We start from the raw sequence: 17996 nt of genomic DNA on the forward strand, positions 1-17996 counted from the left end.
AGAGCTGCGACAACCGTCTGACTTTGAAACGAAACAAAGGGTAGAAAGAAAATGAAACAACGCTACCTATTCCAACAAGGACAATGCAGGTGTACAGCATCCTGTTATTATACTAATCTCCGAAAGTCGGGAGTTAAACCATGTCAAAAATAACTACAAATCGTTGAACGTATTGCCTGAGTACGTGAACGGTACTACACAGTGGTATACGCAGGATTTTCTCGAAGACTGACGTGCAAAAAGCGAGTCACGGAAGAGAAAAATGGTACACAGAAAGGAAACCATTTGAAAATTACAAATCAAAACTTGTGCACGATAGTCGTTTTGAGAGCCGACATAAATCAGCGTAAGCTTCATGTGTAGCTTTCACAGCGCAATAATTATCCTTTGTTATTATTAGATGGAATAGCGGTTACCCATAGCCCCTTTCGCCAAAGCCACAACTTCAGGTAAGAGGAGGGCAGCAGTGGCCTCTCTGCGTGCATCCCCTTGCGTTTGCGAGTTAGCTTTAGAGGGCGAAATATTGTTAAGGAGTAAGGTGCAGTCATTGCGCGAGAATGAAGTTCAACAAAGGGGGTGAATGTGTAGGCATCCATGGGAAAATCACCGATAATACTATACCGCTGAAGTTCAAGTGGAAATTGGGCACCAGTTTTGAACATTCATATTTACGAAGAGCGTGGGTTCAGGCTAATGCATATTTGGTACTGCATATTTGTAGCCATTTGTATTGTATCTACGGTTAGTATTCCGATTGTAAAGACCCGGATGGACAAGACGAATTTCAGTTGAAAGTTAGTTCTTATCATCGTAACCTGTCATGTCCATATTTTGTGAGCAGAAAATACAATTAAGTTCAAATTTAGGTGTTTTTGTGTACTTGTCGTGTTTACGATGAAATAACTTTTTTCCCCCACAAGCCATACAGTAACCACATTAAAATACTACTGCGGTAGTTTCCTACGTTATAAGGGGCCAGTGAAACGTAATTAAGGCCAAGCAGCACCACAAGGGAGGGCAGTTCTTTCCGCCGATACCACGCGTAAGGACACAGAGCTCAAGTTAGAGCGCCGCTTCCGCTTATTCCCTTTCCCGTTTTGATCAAGTGAATAAACACGCAACAGCGAACAGTGCCTTCTTCGGAAATGATTCCTTTATGTCACTTGAGGGTATGCCGCGACCCAGGCAACGCACGGCATCATTTTAATCTCTACGAACTCATTCGGCTGGATCTTCCTTTTCTAATCACGAGAGCATAACGTCTGTCGCTGAAAAAAGAATGCTTATAGAAAAGAAGCGGCCCATTTAATTAACAGGTAGGACATCGGGGATGTTCCCCTGAAATTACATTTGGGGTATTAGTTGTGGTATTGTTCGAGAGCTTGTCTTTAACTCTGTACTAAGTCCCTTTCGGCGACTGCTCAGGGGCTGCGGGTAAAGGTTTGAAAGGAGCCGAGCGGAGATAGAGAGTTCGGTAAATTAAACAAAGCCTGAATTAATGTGGGCCCAAATACCTCCTTACACTATAAAAATGCAGTTTATGCCACCGTTCGGGCATGCGCAAGTTCATACCCGGTATACATAATGAATAAAATACCAGCCGCATGCGTTGAAGTGCGCCGCCATCGGCATGTCAGCAAAATAATACAGACGGTTTTGTAATTTTTGTATGGGTGTGAACCCTCGCGCACAGATATCACGGCATTCCCGTCGAACAGAAATTGATTGATTGTAGGGTTTTAACGCGCCGACGCAACGCAGGCGATGAGGCGCGCCGTAGTGGAGGGCTCCGGATTGATTTTGACCACCTGGGGATCTTTAACGTGCGCCGAAATCTCGAACACACGGGCGTTTTTGCTTTTCGCCTCCATCAGAAAAGCGGCCGCCGCGGCCGGGGATCGAACCCGCGACCTCGTGCTCAGCAGCGCAACGCCTTAGCCACTGAGCCACCGCGGCGGGTCGAAACAGAAATGCTTTATACTGAAGCGTGAAGTGAACGAACGCCATTTTTCTCGGTAACGCATCGTTTCTGTTTGACGCAGTTCCCAGGTATCAACTTGGAGTTTGTCAGAACGAACGCGGTTACCGTGACTGGAGCGCGCCGTTTTACACTATAATTCCCCAGCGACGATCTCACGTGGCGCTGGTCTGTGACGCGGTAACGTCGTTGTTCAGACCACCCGCTACATAAATTTACCGGGACGTACAACAACGCTCCATGTCCGGCAACTGTGCGGGTATCCCAAGCGTTTCCAGGACCGACGGGTGGCCGGTTGATCCTCATAGATATCCGTGTTTGAGCGATAGCGGGACATGAGTTCGAATGACAGCGGTACCCACGGTCAAAAATCATAAATCGAAGGGGCACCCGCATTTTTGCGGCATGTCCACCTCAGCTATGTGCGCCTCTGTCACGCCTGCAAATAGGATGCGCCACACAATCCAGGACATCCCATTGAAAACTATTTTTTTCGCATTAGGGGCGTTTAATGCGCCAAAGCCACACGTGGGCTATGAGGTGTGCTGCGGGGAAGGTCCCGAATTAATTTATGCAACCCCCGGCGCTCCCACTATCTGTAACATGCGGCAAATTCCTGACACAAGGGCGCTTTCGTTTCGAAAATACACTTCATACAGAGACTTCGCGCCCAGCATCGCTAACTTACTCAACAAACCCAGTTTGCGCCATCGACTCAGTGGTTTATTAATGTTTTTATCATACGCATACTTTCCCGCCTTCCTTGTGTTCGCGGGTAAGGCTGTTTGTATGTTTTCGTATCCGTCTTTCCAAATACGCCCATTGCCTCGAAGGTGGTTGCTGAAATTAGTTGTTGCGGCTTCACATGCCTGTAAGTGTGATTCATGTGTTTCACCGTTCTACAGCCATTATATTTCTGGCATCCACAACATGACTTGCTTGTAATTAAACCGAAGCGACCTTTATTTCGTTCGTGTTTATTGAGCCGCAACGGCTCTTGAGATACTAATTGTTGTTGGTGAAGGGCTAGGTTTTCAGTGCTACAACTCCCATTAAGGATGAATGAAGAACACGCGAGAGAAAGGGATGAGGGTGAAGCCGAATGCGAAGCTTCTAGAGAGGCCACGGGGGCAGCTCCTCCAGCTATTACGGATGCAGGTGAATCCCACGAGCGAGCATTAGCGTGCTTGGTAGGGGGGTGACGCTGCTCGAGCTTAAGGCACATGCTCAGGAGCAACAGTAGGCAGCTACATCTGCAGATGGGACTTCCGGAAAGATACCAGAGCCCACACAATTAAGCTAATTATTTGACTGAATATGGCGTGCGACATACTGCATACCTACGTCCAGTGCCTTAAGTGCGTCGCAATTGCCTAGGAGTGGCCTTCGCAAAAGTGGGCACTGTCGTTAAATCTGCGCCTGGCTGGAGACTACTTGAATTTCGTATGTTGTAGGGCAGCTGCCAATGGCATAAACTACAGCAAGTTGAGACAGACGTTTCCGCTGCACTGAGGAAGTCTATCGCAGCTGATTCAGGGGAGCCAAACGTAGGAACTCGGAGACAGTAAGACAGTTTTCCGGTGGCCTGGTAGGTTATTTTGACCAAAGACAAGAGATGGTCATGACGGAGGTAGTACAAAGGATCTTATTTATTCCGCGCATTCAACTCCTTTGGCCTACTGGAATTACTGCTTCAAAAAGAGGCACATTCACACGGTTTCGAATACTCTGGAGAACATTACACAACGCGTTAATGTAAACGTGCTATTTTCGGCTCCTAGAAGCTATTAAAGCTTTGCAACAAAGTGAATAAGCGCCCCGTCAAGTCTGATAACTGTAGCATCAAACATTCGCACTCCGTTCGTGACTTGCTCGAATGAGTGGGTTATTCAATACCGTTAAACAAGTGCAAGAAAACGTGTATAGGAGAAACAGGAAGATATGCCAATGACAGATTGTGCGAGCATCGCAATAACGTGGAAAATGTGATTACGAAAATCTAGGTGCACATTCTAATGATTGTGTTTGCTACCGTCCCCTTAGAGAATGCTACATAATTTATGAAAGGAAGAATCAACTGACACGGGAGATCGTTGAAGAATACGAGATTTGTTATAACAGAGACGCATGTGTCAGCTACCCTTCTGTGCTGTTAACCAACAAAGAAGTTGCTTTTTCACCTGGTGATAACACGTGAACTCCAGTGACGGCTCGAAATGTATATTTAATTTTATCATCTCCACTCATATTTTTAAGGGAGGCTACCGGGACATCAAGAACCTGGCAGGGTAACATGGAGGGACAACTTGTCCACCACTTTGAAGGACACTTAGTGCAACACCATTAGCGGGTACTGATCCCTTGCTCCCCAATGCATGGCGACGGCCGGAGCGGACACCACGTACCAGTTCGACCCGATGGCGGAAGTAGAAAGTAGCTGCCCGTTCTTCAAAGATTGTGCGCCTATGGCCTATATAGGAAACCCCTTTATGAAGTCATTTCGGCAAAGTGGTCGGTATTGATTGCGTCATTGTTGTTGACGTCGGCTCGCAAGAATGCCATACTTATCGTTCGAGTCGGATAGCTGAGCAGGGGCACCAGATATTTCACAGAGCAACATTGGTCGATAGCAAGGAGCAGACAGCTAGGCGTGCTCCCGGAAACTACCCGTAGAAGCTACAACGCAACCGCTGCGCGTGTTTTCACAACCCGTCTTGTACGGAAGTGCAACCCGTGGTCATTTGCTACCGTTTCCACACTAAATGATCGGCGCACGTTAAACATGCCCAGGTGGTCAAAATTAATCCGGAGCCCTCCACCACGACGCGCCTCATCGCCTGCGTTGCGTCGGCGCGTTAATCCACGCAATCAATCACTAAATGATTGCACTCGAAAATTGCTTTAACGGCTTTAAAGCGATCGACAGTGAAGCGATCGACACCCAGCAGGTGTTAAATATACGCCGAGGAATGAGTGTATCTTCAGAAAATATCGCCTGGCATCAAGTTAGGATTCAAAGCAAGTGTTTTTTTCGACTGGCTTGCGTGACGCGATCTCAAAAATGAAAGCCGAAGGACTTTTCACAGCTTTTAAGAGAGTTTAGCGGACAATAGACGTATTGTTTTCCGATTTCTTTCTGGCCCGGGGTACAATATGACATCAAGAGCTCCTTAAAATATTGTGACACCTGCAAGTGAAAGTTGCGAGTACAAAGACGTGCGGCGACGTCATGCAGTTCCAAGCAAGGGGCTGTGTAAAGCCACTGCTTTACACACATACGATACTGAAGGCACAGTATTTTGCCAGGAGTTTCATCGCTTTTTCGACACTTGTCGAAGCAGTCCGCATGCAGCGGTACCACAGTTGCCTGCATTTCATCATGCATGTAGTCAGCTGCCTGCTGATTGCATCAACAAAGCGGGAACAAAATAAAAGGTCACGGACAAAATAGAACGCAAGTAGAAGAATAATAGCCAAACTGCTGCCACAGAAAAATATAGACGCGCCCTATGGAACAGTGGACTAATATAGCGTATTCTCTGAAAGGGCGAATGCCAGCGAGATTCAAATAATAATAATAACAACAGCAGCAGCAGCAACAACAACAACGACAAAAACAACACCACCACCACCAACAACAACAATAACCAATAAATAAATAAATAAATAAATAAATAAATAAATAAATAAAAATAAATAAATAAATCCATCAATCATTAATTGGTCGATCGATCGATCAGTTGTTTATTAGTGTGCCAAAGAACAGCTGGAGGGCCTTTGTGCTGGCGCACAAAAAAAAGAAAAACATGACGAAACTGGTGACTCAAGATGCGTTCATCTCACAAAAAGTAAAGAAAATATCATTGGTTACACTGAACGAAAATTACACTTTCCCTCATTACACATATATACATTACAGCCCCTCATTACACACACACACACATATATATATATATATATATATATATATATATATATATATATATATATATATATATATATATATATATATATGAAATGAGGGGCTCGTTGAAAATAAGACAGAAATAAGGGTTGGCAGTGAAGAAAACCTCGGTAAACAAAGGAGAGGATATGGTAGGTCATTCAAACCGATAAAGAATTTGGAAAGAAAGAAAGTGAAGAAAAATGCCCGCCAGGTGGGATCCGAACCCACGACCTCCAGAATACCGGTCTGGTGCAATAACCACTACGCTACCGGCGGGGCTATTTTTCCCATTCGCTTTCTGGGGTATTTATGTCAATGTAATTTTTTCCTGTGCTTGGGGGTGGTAGCCAGCGCCGCTCCGACTTCTCGGGGTGAAGTTGACCTTCTTTTTAACCCCCGGACCGTGACTAGAGTGTCTACGACATGTCGAGAGTGGTCGACGAGCGTTGAACCCTCTTAAGCTCCCTATGGCACCAAGACTGCCAGAACAGAGGCCCTCGCTATGCATGTAGCGAATCACAATAGGAAATGAGGGGCTCGTTGAAAATAAGACAGAAATAAGGGTTCGCAGTCAAGAAAACCTCGGAAAACAAAGGGTGAGGATATGGTAGGTCATTCAAAGAGATAAAGAATTAGATAAAGAAGAAAGATAAAGTGAAGACCCTTCACCCCGAGAAGTCGGAGTGGCGCTGGCTACCACCCCCAAGCACAGGAAAAAATTACATTGACATAAACACCCCAGAAAGTGAAGGGGAAAAATAGCCGCGCCCGTAGCGTAGTGGTTATCGCACCAGACCGGTATTCTGGAGGTCGTGGGTTCGGATCCCACCTGGCGGGCATTTTTCCTTCACTTTCTTTTTTTCCAAATTCTTTATCTGTTTGAATGACCTAACATATCCTCCCCTTTGTTTTCCGAGGTTTTCTCTTCGGACTGCCATCGGTGCTTCCTCTTCATCTGGACATTACCATCATCATTAGCCAACGTCCTCTAGCACTTCGTCCTTATCTCTTTAAATACTCATCATCATGGTGTGTACTCGCTCGTTCCTCGCTCGAGCCTCCGAGTAAACGGTCGCCCCGAACATCGATCTGTCGAGTGAAACTCGTCCTCTCAGTATACATATATATATATATATATATAAAGAAAGAAATAAGAATTGGCAGTCAAGAAGACCTCGGAAAGCAAAGGGGAGGATGTAGTAGCTCAAGATAAAGAATTTGGAAAATAAGAAAGTGGAGAAAAAATGCCCGCCAGGTGGGATCCGGTCGGATCCCACCTGGCGGGCATCTCTCTGTTCTGCTACATGCATTACGAGGCACTGGCTCCAGCAGTTCGGATATGCCAATTGCTAACCCCGACCTCCGACCATGTTCTACGTGGCGGCCGCTGGGAAAGAAGACGTTCTACGTCTCCCGCGGTAGTCGAGGGGCGGCGCTAGTTGACCGGCCTCAGAGCTCTTGTAAATATAAACCCCGCTTTAAAAGTCGAGAGAGAAGCCGTTGTGGGGATAGCGTAATGGCCAACGCACCGCACCGGTTATGCGGAGATGTGGGTTCGAGTCCCGCTCCCGGAAAAACGGCGGATTTTTTCTCGACTTATATTTTCGCTTATTTATCAATGAATCAAAGAAACGTGACAAGCACACGTCATTCGGCCCTATTAAATATTTCGAAAAAAGCCGAATAGCACTGGCAATGACGACTGCAACCTTGATATGTATATATATATATATATATATATATATATATATATATATATATATATATATATATATATATATATATATATATATATAGATATATATCTTTTTCACCTTTTCTGACCCCCGCCGCGGTGGCTCAGTGGCTAAGGCGTTTTGCTGCTGAGCACGAGGTCGCGGGTTCGATTCCCGGCCGCGGCGGCCGCTTTTCTGATGGAGGCGAAAAGCACAAACGCCCGTGTGTGCGAGATTTCGCCGCACGTTAAAGATCCCCAGGTGGTCAAAATTAATCCGGAGCCCTCCACTACGGCGCGCCTCATCGCCTGCGTTGCGTCGGCGCGTTAAACCCTACAATCAATCAAATCATCACCTTTTATGACACCTTTTCTGACGAAGGCTGGTCCCTCGGCCGAAACGTTAATACTATTCCTCTTTGGACGTGTGTCTTTCTTTTACTTGATATTTGCCGGTGTCCAAGAAACATTGATGTATTTATTCTTGCATTGCATATATATAGATATATATATATATATATATATATATATATATAGATATATATATATATATATATATATATATATATATATATATATATATATATATATATATATATATATATATATATATATATATATATATATATATATATATATATATATATATATATATATATATATATATATATATATATATATATATATATATATATATATATATGGACAAATTGTAGTATGCACCGATACGGCCATAAGGCATTGCACGCAAAAGTTCATTTCATTTATTCCGCATACACAAACACTGGTTACCAAGATTGTATTGAGCTGAGATGATCATTTTTCTAGAGGAAAATATAAATTTTTAGTGCGTTCGCCTTTTCGCAATCATCTGCACCACCATTTCTTCCGAATGAGAACCCACTTATCGGCTTTTACGCAATATGTATTAGTCGGCCTACCATTTGAGATAAAAAAGCGAAGTTCCTCGAAAGCAGGGGCAGACAGTGCAGCATACCTTTCGATGAGGAAAGCTACTGTTTGAGACTTCAAAGTTAGAAAACCCGAACGTTACATTGTAAATAGGCTGATTATGATGATGATGATGATGATGTTCTACATGGCTTACCATCCAATTGGCCGGTGTGGCGACCTTTTTTTCTTGTGTGAGCTTCAAGGAAGCCACTGCTCGAAGTAGTTCTCTGCAAAAACAAAACGAAACGACGACCATTTAAACGCGCAAAGAAGGGTTTGTGATCAGGTAGGGTGGCATTCCATAACCACGTTCATTTGCGGACAAACACAAAAAAGAAGAACGGAGATTCAGACAAGTACTCCAGCGTTGTCCCTCTCGGCATTCGTCCGTGTACGCTTTTTTTTTCGTGCGCCAGGGATAGTAGTTTTAGACGAACAAGCATATTTCGTCATACCCTGACACCTTTATTTCTGGCGTTTTAGACCTAAATTTCTAAGGACAAACAAAGTTCAAGCTCTGAAGAAAAATGACAAACGGTTTCTTTGTGCCATCTGCAAGAAATGTCGTACAAAAGCCGCACACATTCCTGCTTAGAACGTTGTCAATAAACAACCGCGGGTATGTGCCTCTGAGTGTTTGTAATGCTTTGCTGGCTTCAGGGTATGCATACAAGATTGAACTTTTTGCTGACGGAAATAATTTAGTTGTTAGGCGTTTTTAAAACCGTCATTCAATATACGTTTGTGGGTAGGAGACACTGTCAGCGACCCGACCACGAGGGTCATTCGAGCAGCAGAGGATGTACGCTTGTGTGTCTGGACATAAAACTGTCATCATTATCGTCTTTGTGTCTTTTTTCTTCTGGCCGTAACTATAACTAGCGGCCTAGGCCATCGGCATTGCTAGGCTTACGTGAAAGCTTAACGTTTGGCAGCCCTAACTTCGAGCATACCGACATGTCAAGAGACGTAAAACCCGTTGTTCGTCAAGCTGAGCACATCGTGTGATGACTTTAGACCTCTTAATCGTGACGTTGCGCCTTTACGACATGCCTTTACGACTTTACATTATGGGGAGGGGAACAACGCGGAATGCTTCAGGACGACGCGTTACCCATCGTTCCCCGCCCCCATCGTCCTTACCCCTTCCTCCTGTGTCACAAGAGGTTCGACTGGCCACTTAGAAACGGTGACGGCCTTGTTAAGGCTTCATCCCGAATGCGGTAAAGCTACAGAGGTACGGGAAAAAGTAAGTTCTTTCGTGCTTAAAAGCGCGGCGGCAAACGGGTCAGAAGCCCCGCAGGTGCTGGCCTCTTGCATGTAGTTAGGTCGCTCGCATCAAAATTGCGAACCTGTCCTGTGGCGTCATGTACAATAACATCTCAGCTGCAGTGGGATTTTGTTCCCCAGAGGGTCAAAAATGCACAAGCAGAGCCGAACGCGTCCTCGCTCACACGTTGTGTCATCTCCTTGCCTGCACGGAGCTCCAGCAGTTTCAAAGATACTCGCCCATGGGCCTGCGTGGTAACGCCGTTTGCCTTTGTGGGGATTTCAGGAAGCCCTTCACGGCTGTGAACACTTGGGTGCTACCGGTGAGCCTTTTGTTGCCCGGGTGTGCTCTACTACCTCCCCATTTGTTCACTTTCAGAAGACCAGAGAAAAAGAAGAGCAGCTGGGCCGCCCTTTCCTCCATGGGGCGCCCCTCTGAGGAAGGTCACATGACCTAGCACCTGCTGGCGCGGCTGCCAGAGCTACTTCCGAAGCGAGATGTGAAAAGCACGCGGCGAGCTTTCGGTTAATCGATTTGCGATCACGGTGAGTGACCTTACAACGGCGTTGTAAAAAATGCTGAGTGGCAGCGCCTGTGGCCTTAGGTCGATTGCTCTGTGCCCCTGGTGTGCAGATGGCGATGTCACAAGATCTACTGCCGCGTGAATGTCAAATTCTGCTATTCTGAACCCGTTCGGTCCTAAGTACGTCGGTGACGTGACAGAACGGCGGTGCCATGATCGACATAGCGGTAATGTGATTCACTTTCGTTGTCGGCATTCGTGCACAGCAAGTGCGAAAAATACGATTAGAGTCGTTTGTTCTCGATCACTGCCATGCTCTCGATCACAACACGGCAGTAATCGAGAAAACGCTAGACACAGAGAAAGCTTCAAGGCAACAAAGAGTAAGCTGGCTTTGGCAGAGGAACAATGCACGCAATTAGAGATGAACATGGTGACATTACGCGCAATGTGAACGAAATAAAAAAAAGTAGCAGAATGATTCTGCACAAGACTACACGGCAGCGACGTTGGACCAGAGAAAACTGAACCCACAAGCTTAACTTGCGATGTCAGTAACTAAAGAGGAAGTATAAAAGGCGCGCAAAGGTATGAAAAGAGGAAAAGCTGCAGGCGGGGGTGGCATCACCCTTGGCCTTCTAAAAGAGGGTGGATGTATTGTACTGGAAAAGCTTGCTAAACTATTCCGAGAATGCTTAAGAGAGAGAGAGAGAAAAATATTTATTGAAAAAGGAGAAGAGGTCGGCCTGAGAAATTGATCTTGGGCCTGCTACTTCCCTCTGGGGGGAGTGTACTGGGGACAGAAAGAGAAAGGAATGAATATGGAAGGTATGGGGAATGACAATGAAAGCGACAAATGAACTACGTACAAGCAGTAAACCAATAAACGTCTCACGTACAACGGGGCGCTGAATCAGATGACTACAGTTCACTTTTAAGCACATGACTATCATCCATGAAAAAAAAAAGGAACTGCTCAGACATTATTTCGCAGTCTGTTCAATTTTGTCGCAACGTAGAGGCGAGAATCCAAAGAGCAGTCACCAAGAAATGTAAGCAGGGCTTTAACGGCTAGGCTTTGCTTCCTGTTGTCAGCCCACGTGCCCAAAATCTTTTGTTCGGACAGAGGGCGAGTGTCCAAGCGTAGTAAAGCTGTCTCAAGGTTCATTCGCTCACTCGAGTACTTTGGACAAGCACTAAGCAAATGTTGGATAGTCTCAGGACAACCGCACAGAAGGCAGTCTGGGCTGTCCTATCGCCCGATTGTGTGAAGATACTTCCGAGTCAATGCTACTCCAAGACACAGCCTGTGTAGCAATGTCTCTTGACTTCGGCGAAGACGAGGAGCATGACTGACCCAGAACGTCCGCTCTGGATCGAGCTTGCGCTTCCCGTAAACCGACCAGTTCTTAAGGACTTTAAAATTACCAATAGCCTGGAAACGTCCACAATAGTTCTGATTCACAAGAAAGGAGATTACAGAGATCTTAAAAATTAGACTCATCTGCCTAGTGTCAGTTGTTTAGAAGCTGTTTACCAAGGTAATAGTCAAACGCATATGCGACTGCTTGGATTTTCAACAACCGAAAGAAAAGGCTGTGTTTAGAAAAGGCTACTCTACCATGGATCACATCTCGGCCATCAATCAAGTAATAGAAAAATCTGCAGAGGACAATAAACTTATTCGCATGACATTATATACTATAAAAAAAGCTTGATTCAATAAATACCGGAGCAGTGTTTGAATGGTTAAAGAAAAAAGGAATAGAAGATACCCATATGGGACTCCTAGACGACATATTTGTGGAATGTATGGGATGGATAACCCTCCACAAGCAAAGCGAAAAGCTCCCGACCCAAAAGAGAGTGCGGTAGGAAGATATCATGTCACCAAACTTCTTCACAGCATGTCTGGAGGGGGTATTCAGGAAGCTTGACTGGGAAAACGCAGGTTTACCAATAAACGGGGAATACTTGAGTCATTGGAGATTTGAAGACAGCATAGTGTTGCTTAGTGAATCGGCAGAACAACTGCATAAAGTGATTCAAGATCTAAAATCAGAAAGCTTCGCAGTGGGGCTAAAAATGAATATGAATACATCCAATGTAATGAGAAATAAACATGCTGAATGTGCCCTCTTCAGCAAAGGTAACAAAACAGTATAGCAAGTAGAAGAATACAGCTACCGTGTACCGGTGGTCAGTGCTGATCCCAACCACAAGAAAAACATCCTGCGCGGAATAGGAATGGCTTAGGGTGCACTCCGCAAACACTCTCACGTAATGAAAAGTAAGGTACCTATTTCCCTAAAAAGAAAATTATTCAACCAATGCGTCCTACCGGGGATGACATACGGAGCGGAAATTTGCCGCCTTACTAAACAACAGGAAAGAAAACTCAGGTTCGCACACTGAGCCATGTAGCGATAATGATGGGCGTAACACTGAGGGGCAGGAAACGAGAATCCCGGATGAAGGAGCCAACTCGAGTAGAAGGTAATTGATTGATTGATTGTGGGGTTTAACGCGCCGACGCAACGCAGGCGATGAGGCGCGCCGTAGTGGAGGGCTCCGGATTAATTTTGACCACCTGGGGATCTTTATCGTGCGCCGAAATCTCGTACACACGGGCGTTTTTGCTTTTCGCCTCCATCAGAAAAGCGGCCGCCGCGGCCGGGAAACGAACCCGCGACCTCGTGCTCGAGTAGAAGGTACCATAGTTGGAATTAAGGAGAAGAGGTGCACTTGGGCTGGCCATGTATTGAGATGAAGTGACAACCGGTGGACCCCCAGGGTAACAGAGTGGATACCGATTATACGGGTCTCCAAGAAGGGGAAGGCCATTAACACGATGGAGGGACGAAATAAGGAAATCCGGAGGCAAAGAATGTAGTCGGGCAGCGCAGGACAGGAGCGGGTGGAGGTCAATAGGAGAGGCCTTCGTCCTGCAGTGGAATTAAATAGGCTGATGATGATTATGATGACGATGATGATGTTCGTTGAGACACAACGGCAAATTATGTGCTATCAGCGAGCCACACGTACCTAAACAGTTGCGTACTTATACTCACGAATCACTGCCACAACAGTACTGTTGCATCACTACCTTATCAACGGTCCCTCAGTAAGGCGTATTAACGTGAAGCCTTCTTAGGGCTGCTCGTCCTGCACTTGCGTGATACGCGGCACGCAGCACGCAGCGGGTCCTACGTTTTAATCTCTCTATAATTGCATCTATTGGCTTCTGGGCATTGAACACAACTTATTGGAACGAGCAGGATGATTTATATTTTTGTAGTGTTGACCTAGGCGCTGCCCACACGCATTCGCTAAACTAAACATGGTAGCGTTCAGTGAGCGATTTAGTATACACTATTAAATAAGTGCACTTTCCTCTGAAACGCTCTGAAATGGGTGTGGAAACACACAAGGGTGTTATGTATATTGGCGAAACTATCTGTGTCGCGTCGTGGATGTCGTCTGTATATAGATGTGTATAGTTCTCTTGTTTTTTTTTTTAACTTTATTCCACTGCTGTAAGGACCGCTGCTGTCTCAATGTACTTAATCTAACCCCTTGTGGTTCCTTAGGGCAAGTATTGTACCTTTTGTATACTCCAATGCCTGGAGTAGACAGCTCCTGTTTGGGTTGGAGCTAAACTCTCCAATAAATAATTATTTCTCTCTCTAGTATACTGTTTAGCTAATTACCCAAACCAAAATCTCTTTGGATGATAGTTTTGTCATAGATGGTAAATGGGTTTATAAAATGAATTTCACTGGGGTTGGTTTCGCACTTGCTAAGGCTGCTGGAACAGGTTCGTGGAGCAAGGGCTTCATAATATTTTTATTATTTCCGCCCCTCTAATTACCTGTGATACAGACGGATATAAACGTTCCCATGGTAATAAAGTGGCCTGGATTGTCCCGCACCCTACATGATGGGGAATGACTGCGCAGCTTGCTTCGATGGAATGGAAAGGCACTGAATAAGCAAGTGGTATACCGAAGCAGAGAACTTTAGTTTGAGTAATGAATAGTTCAAGACACATTTGCTATCGTGATTGGTACGTGTTACATAGGTTTCTATTATCTTACACAAGGAGCTACGGCAGTTAATTAGCCCGACATTTACTCGGTTTCTAAAACTGAAAATCATGCCATTTTGAATCGCAGCGAAAAACCGAAACAACACTAAAAAACCCTTTACTTTGCAGAATTTTACATGCCTGTCCATAGTTTCTTTACACGTAGGTATGCGTGAATTGTTCTCTGTATTACTCTCCTTCTTATGACATTATGTAGTACCCCGCAAGGGGGCCTTAAGGGTAAAATAAATGATGATGATAATGATGAATGAAACAGCTGTTAATACTTAGTTTAAAAAATGAAACCCAGTTACACCCAATGTGAAATCTCCTGGAAAGCAGGAGCTGTGGTTCCCTTGTGTCGGCTGAAACGTCAACGGACGTTCCGTATGACGAAGCACCGACGCCGCGCTATCTTCGCGGTTCGCGCAAAGTATAATCGGTAGCCAAACGTCAGCGGCGGGAGGCGCCCCGCCTCCCTTCCCCAGCGGTAGGGCGAGTAACTCGCTCCTGCTAGAGTTCCAGTATATGCTCCCTACGGGAGCATATATATATCCTGTATATGGATCCTGTATATGCTCCCGTCCTGTATATGCTCCCGTAGGGAGCATATACAGGAACTCTAGCTCCTGCGAGACCACTGCGCCCTCTCGGTTTCTGCGGCTTCTGGAAAGACGCTAGCGGTTATGACAACCTGCTTCCACCCATGCGTGACGCACCCCCTTCAGCAGCCTTACGAAAAGGCATGACCAACAACAGTCTGCTGTCAAAACTGTAAGGCTGAGCTTAGCCCGCCGTTCACGCTGGCTTAGCAAGCTGGCTGTAGTCGGGTACTGCACAGCCATTTTGGACTGTCCGCGTGCTGTGCCCGCGAGTGCCAAATACGCCACTTCTATTGGTGTTACGCATCCCAGTCGAGGTCCCAGTGCAAAAGAATGCCGTGCGACTAAGAAAGTGCGTTGCGGGAAGCATTATTATGTAGGATTGTCAGGCCTCTAAATCGGGGTCACGCTGGCAGAGAATGCCGTGCGAGCAAGAAAACTTGTTTCTATAGGTGGTACCCACGATAGTCGTAAGCGGTGCTGTTGGCAGGAGCGTTTGAAGCGCTCCGTTTGCTCCAGTGCATACCAAAGCGGCACTTTTACCGCTAAGGGGGAACAACTCGCAATCATCTTATTTTCTGGAGCCTCCTACTGTGGTGCGCGTGATACGTGAGGCATTTTGTCACTGAAATTAGCGCAACATTTCAATTTAACTGCGGAGAAAGCAAATACCCTTTGCTCTCACAGCCATTTCAATTTATTTTGTACAGACTTTCTTTTTTTTTTTTTAAGTTGGTTCAATACGCACGGAGACTACTAGTGCTAGAACTCGTTTCCAAATGGCAATTATATTTTTGAAATACGGCCTGCGCTAGTAAGGCAACGTTATCACAATTGTAGTTTGTCTTTGGAGGCGATTAAATTGCTCGTTCGTATTGATCAGCGCCTAGCGAGTACAGGGGACAACAAGAATGGGAAGCGATACTGGCCCTCGCGCTGAATTTAAAGGATAATTGGGCTGATGATGGGACCCTGGTAGCTTTTTGTCGGGTTCGCAAAGAGATGGCGGGAATTCGCATGAATTCCTTTAGAAATCAGCAAATTTTTTGCCCAGCGTACTTTTTTTTCGGCGAGGGTTTCTTCTGGATTCTGAGACACGCTCATCAAGCATGACTGACGAAGTAGGAAATTCAGGAAATTCAGAACAAAATATTCGAGGTAAGAGCTTTCAGAGAGAATGACGGATTCGACAAATGAAGCGAAACACCCCGGATTCATGTGAGCCTCAAATATAGAAGAAAATGCACAGGGGCCAACACGTTCAGTTTTCCCTATGACCTTCCTAAAAATTTCACGTAAATATTAAATCTTGATGTCTTATTTTGAAGGTATTGCTTGCATAGCAAACCTAGTCAGACTCAAAACAGGACGACTTACGGAAAGTTGCGTCCAGAGGTCGCTGGGTACAGCATGGAGAGCTTCAATTTCTTGTCAGGTCCGATGATAAACACCTTTGAAAGAGAAGACAATTATAAATGCGCACTGCAGAGCAGCACCAGAGGCTAGAGTTTTTCGCGGAACATTTGAAAAGATCGCTGCGTGTGTGGCGGTAGCTTTGAAGCTTTCGGGATTGAAGGGAAAATTTTCCGATTCTGGCCAAGAAATGAAAGCACAACAATGACCACGAAAGAAACAGAAAAAAGCTATCACGTTGCCTTAGTATGAGCTTTGCCTGATAGATTCGAAACGGTACTATTACGTTAGTTCAGAGTGAGCTGATTTGATTAATGTCAAAGTGTACCTTCTCACTTGGTTTAATTTTTTAAATCAGCCCTAAAGAGGTATGCCATCTTACAGGTATCGTGGCTGTTTATAAGCAGACATTATATTGGGACGAGGGAAGGCCTTCGAGGCTACGATAACTCCTGCCGCAAACACATACAAAACGTCTGCAAAGGCCCCAGAAACCGCAATACTTGCATAATAGCAGTAAGACACTCATCGAAGTATTTCCCTGCGGCCCCTTCAGGCTCGTCAGAGCTAACAAAAAGTACTCCATTAAAGGGACACTGAAGTAATTTTAAACATGGCGAGATTACTAGCGCAAATTGTAGCCTGGAGTCTCTAGGCCATGTTTCGACCACTCTCGCTGCGTTTACGCGACTTTATTCAGTAAAAAAATCAGTTCAAAAACGGTGTCCTCCTCCCTGCATCCTCTTTGCCGATTTCGATGATTTCGCATCACGCCGAAAAATGACGGCTTGGATTGACGGCGCTACTGGCGGTCTCACCGACCGCCCGACAGAATCAGTCGGCCCAGCGTTTAGTCGGCCGGCCACCGGCGGGTCGTCGCACTTCGTTCGCTCAGCTGAAACTAAGCCACGATATGATTTCCCCTTGGAGGAATATGCTTTTGTTTAGTTTGTAGAATGTATGAAGCTCTAAGTCCAAGTAGCTCCAAACAAGCGCACATGCCACGCTTCGCTAACTGGTACGCTAGTAGAAAAATCTAAGGCCAATTGAAGGTGGGAGAGGAGTCTTCGAAACCAATATAAGTACTAAAGAAATAAAATCAACGAAACTTTTACCATAAAGCGTAAAACCAGGGTGCAGGAAGCACTCTTTTACGCTGGGTGAACAATCACAGCGGTCAGCAGCACCAACATTAATCTGCGAGCGCTTTTTCGTGTAAGGAATGCCGTCGCTAGACATGAAACAAGAAATAGTCATCTAAGCTGCTTGACATGCTAAAAAATATGAACTGGGTGTACATTATATGCTTTATATTTCCGAACCTGGCAGCGCTGGATCATGGCCGATGGGTCTGAAGCCTGACACAGGGGTCTGACACTGACACGAGGGGTCTGACACTGACGCGCTGGCGATTTCTCATTGGCGTGGTGTTGCCATTAGCCCCGACTGCTTACAAGCACAGCCCCGAATCAGCCGACCGTTGGCCTTGTGCGAACACGACTCTTACGA

At 45.5% G+C, this 17996-nt stretch overlaps 1 protein-coding gene across 1 annotated transcript in view; it reads right to left on the reverse strand.

Annotated features, from left to right (window-relative positions):
- Window positions 1-17996, reverse strand: part of LOC144137183 (peroxiredoxin-6-like) — a 62241-nt gene that overhangs the window by 958 nt on the left and 43287 nt on the right. The window contains exons 4-5 of the mRNA XM_077669452.1: window positions 16452-16525; window positions 8747-8819 (exon numbers count right to left, since the gene is read on the reverse strand). Of these exons, the coding sequence (XP_077525578.1) occupies window positions 8747-8819; window positions 16452-16525 (147 nt within the window). The remainder of the gene's footprint in view (window positions 1-8746; window positions 8820-16451; window positions 16526-17996) is intronic.

Source organism: Haemaphysalis longicornis, unplaced genomic scaffold, assembly GCF_048455015.1.
Source record: "Haemaphysalis longicornis isolate Haplotype H1 unplaced genomic scaffold, Haemaphysalis longicornis Haplotype H1 scaffold_1, whole genome shotgun sequence".
In the NCBI taxonomy this organism is placed as follows: Eukaryota; Metazoa; Arthropoda; class Arachnida; order Ixodida; family Ixodidae; genus Haemaphysalis; species Haemaphysalis longicornis.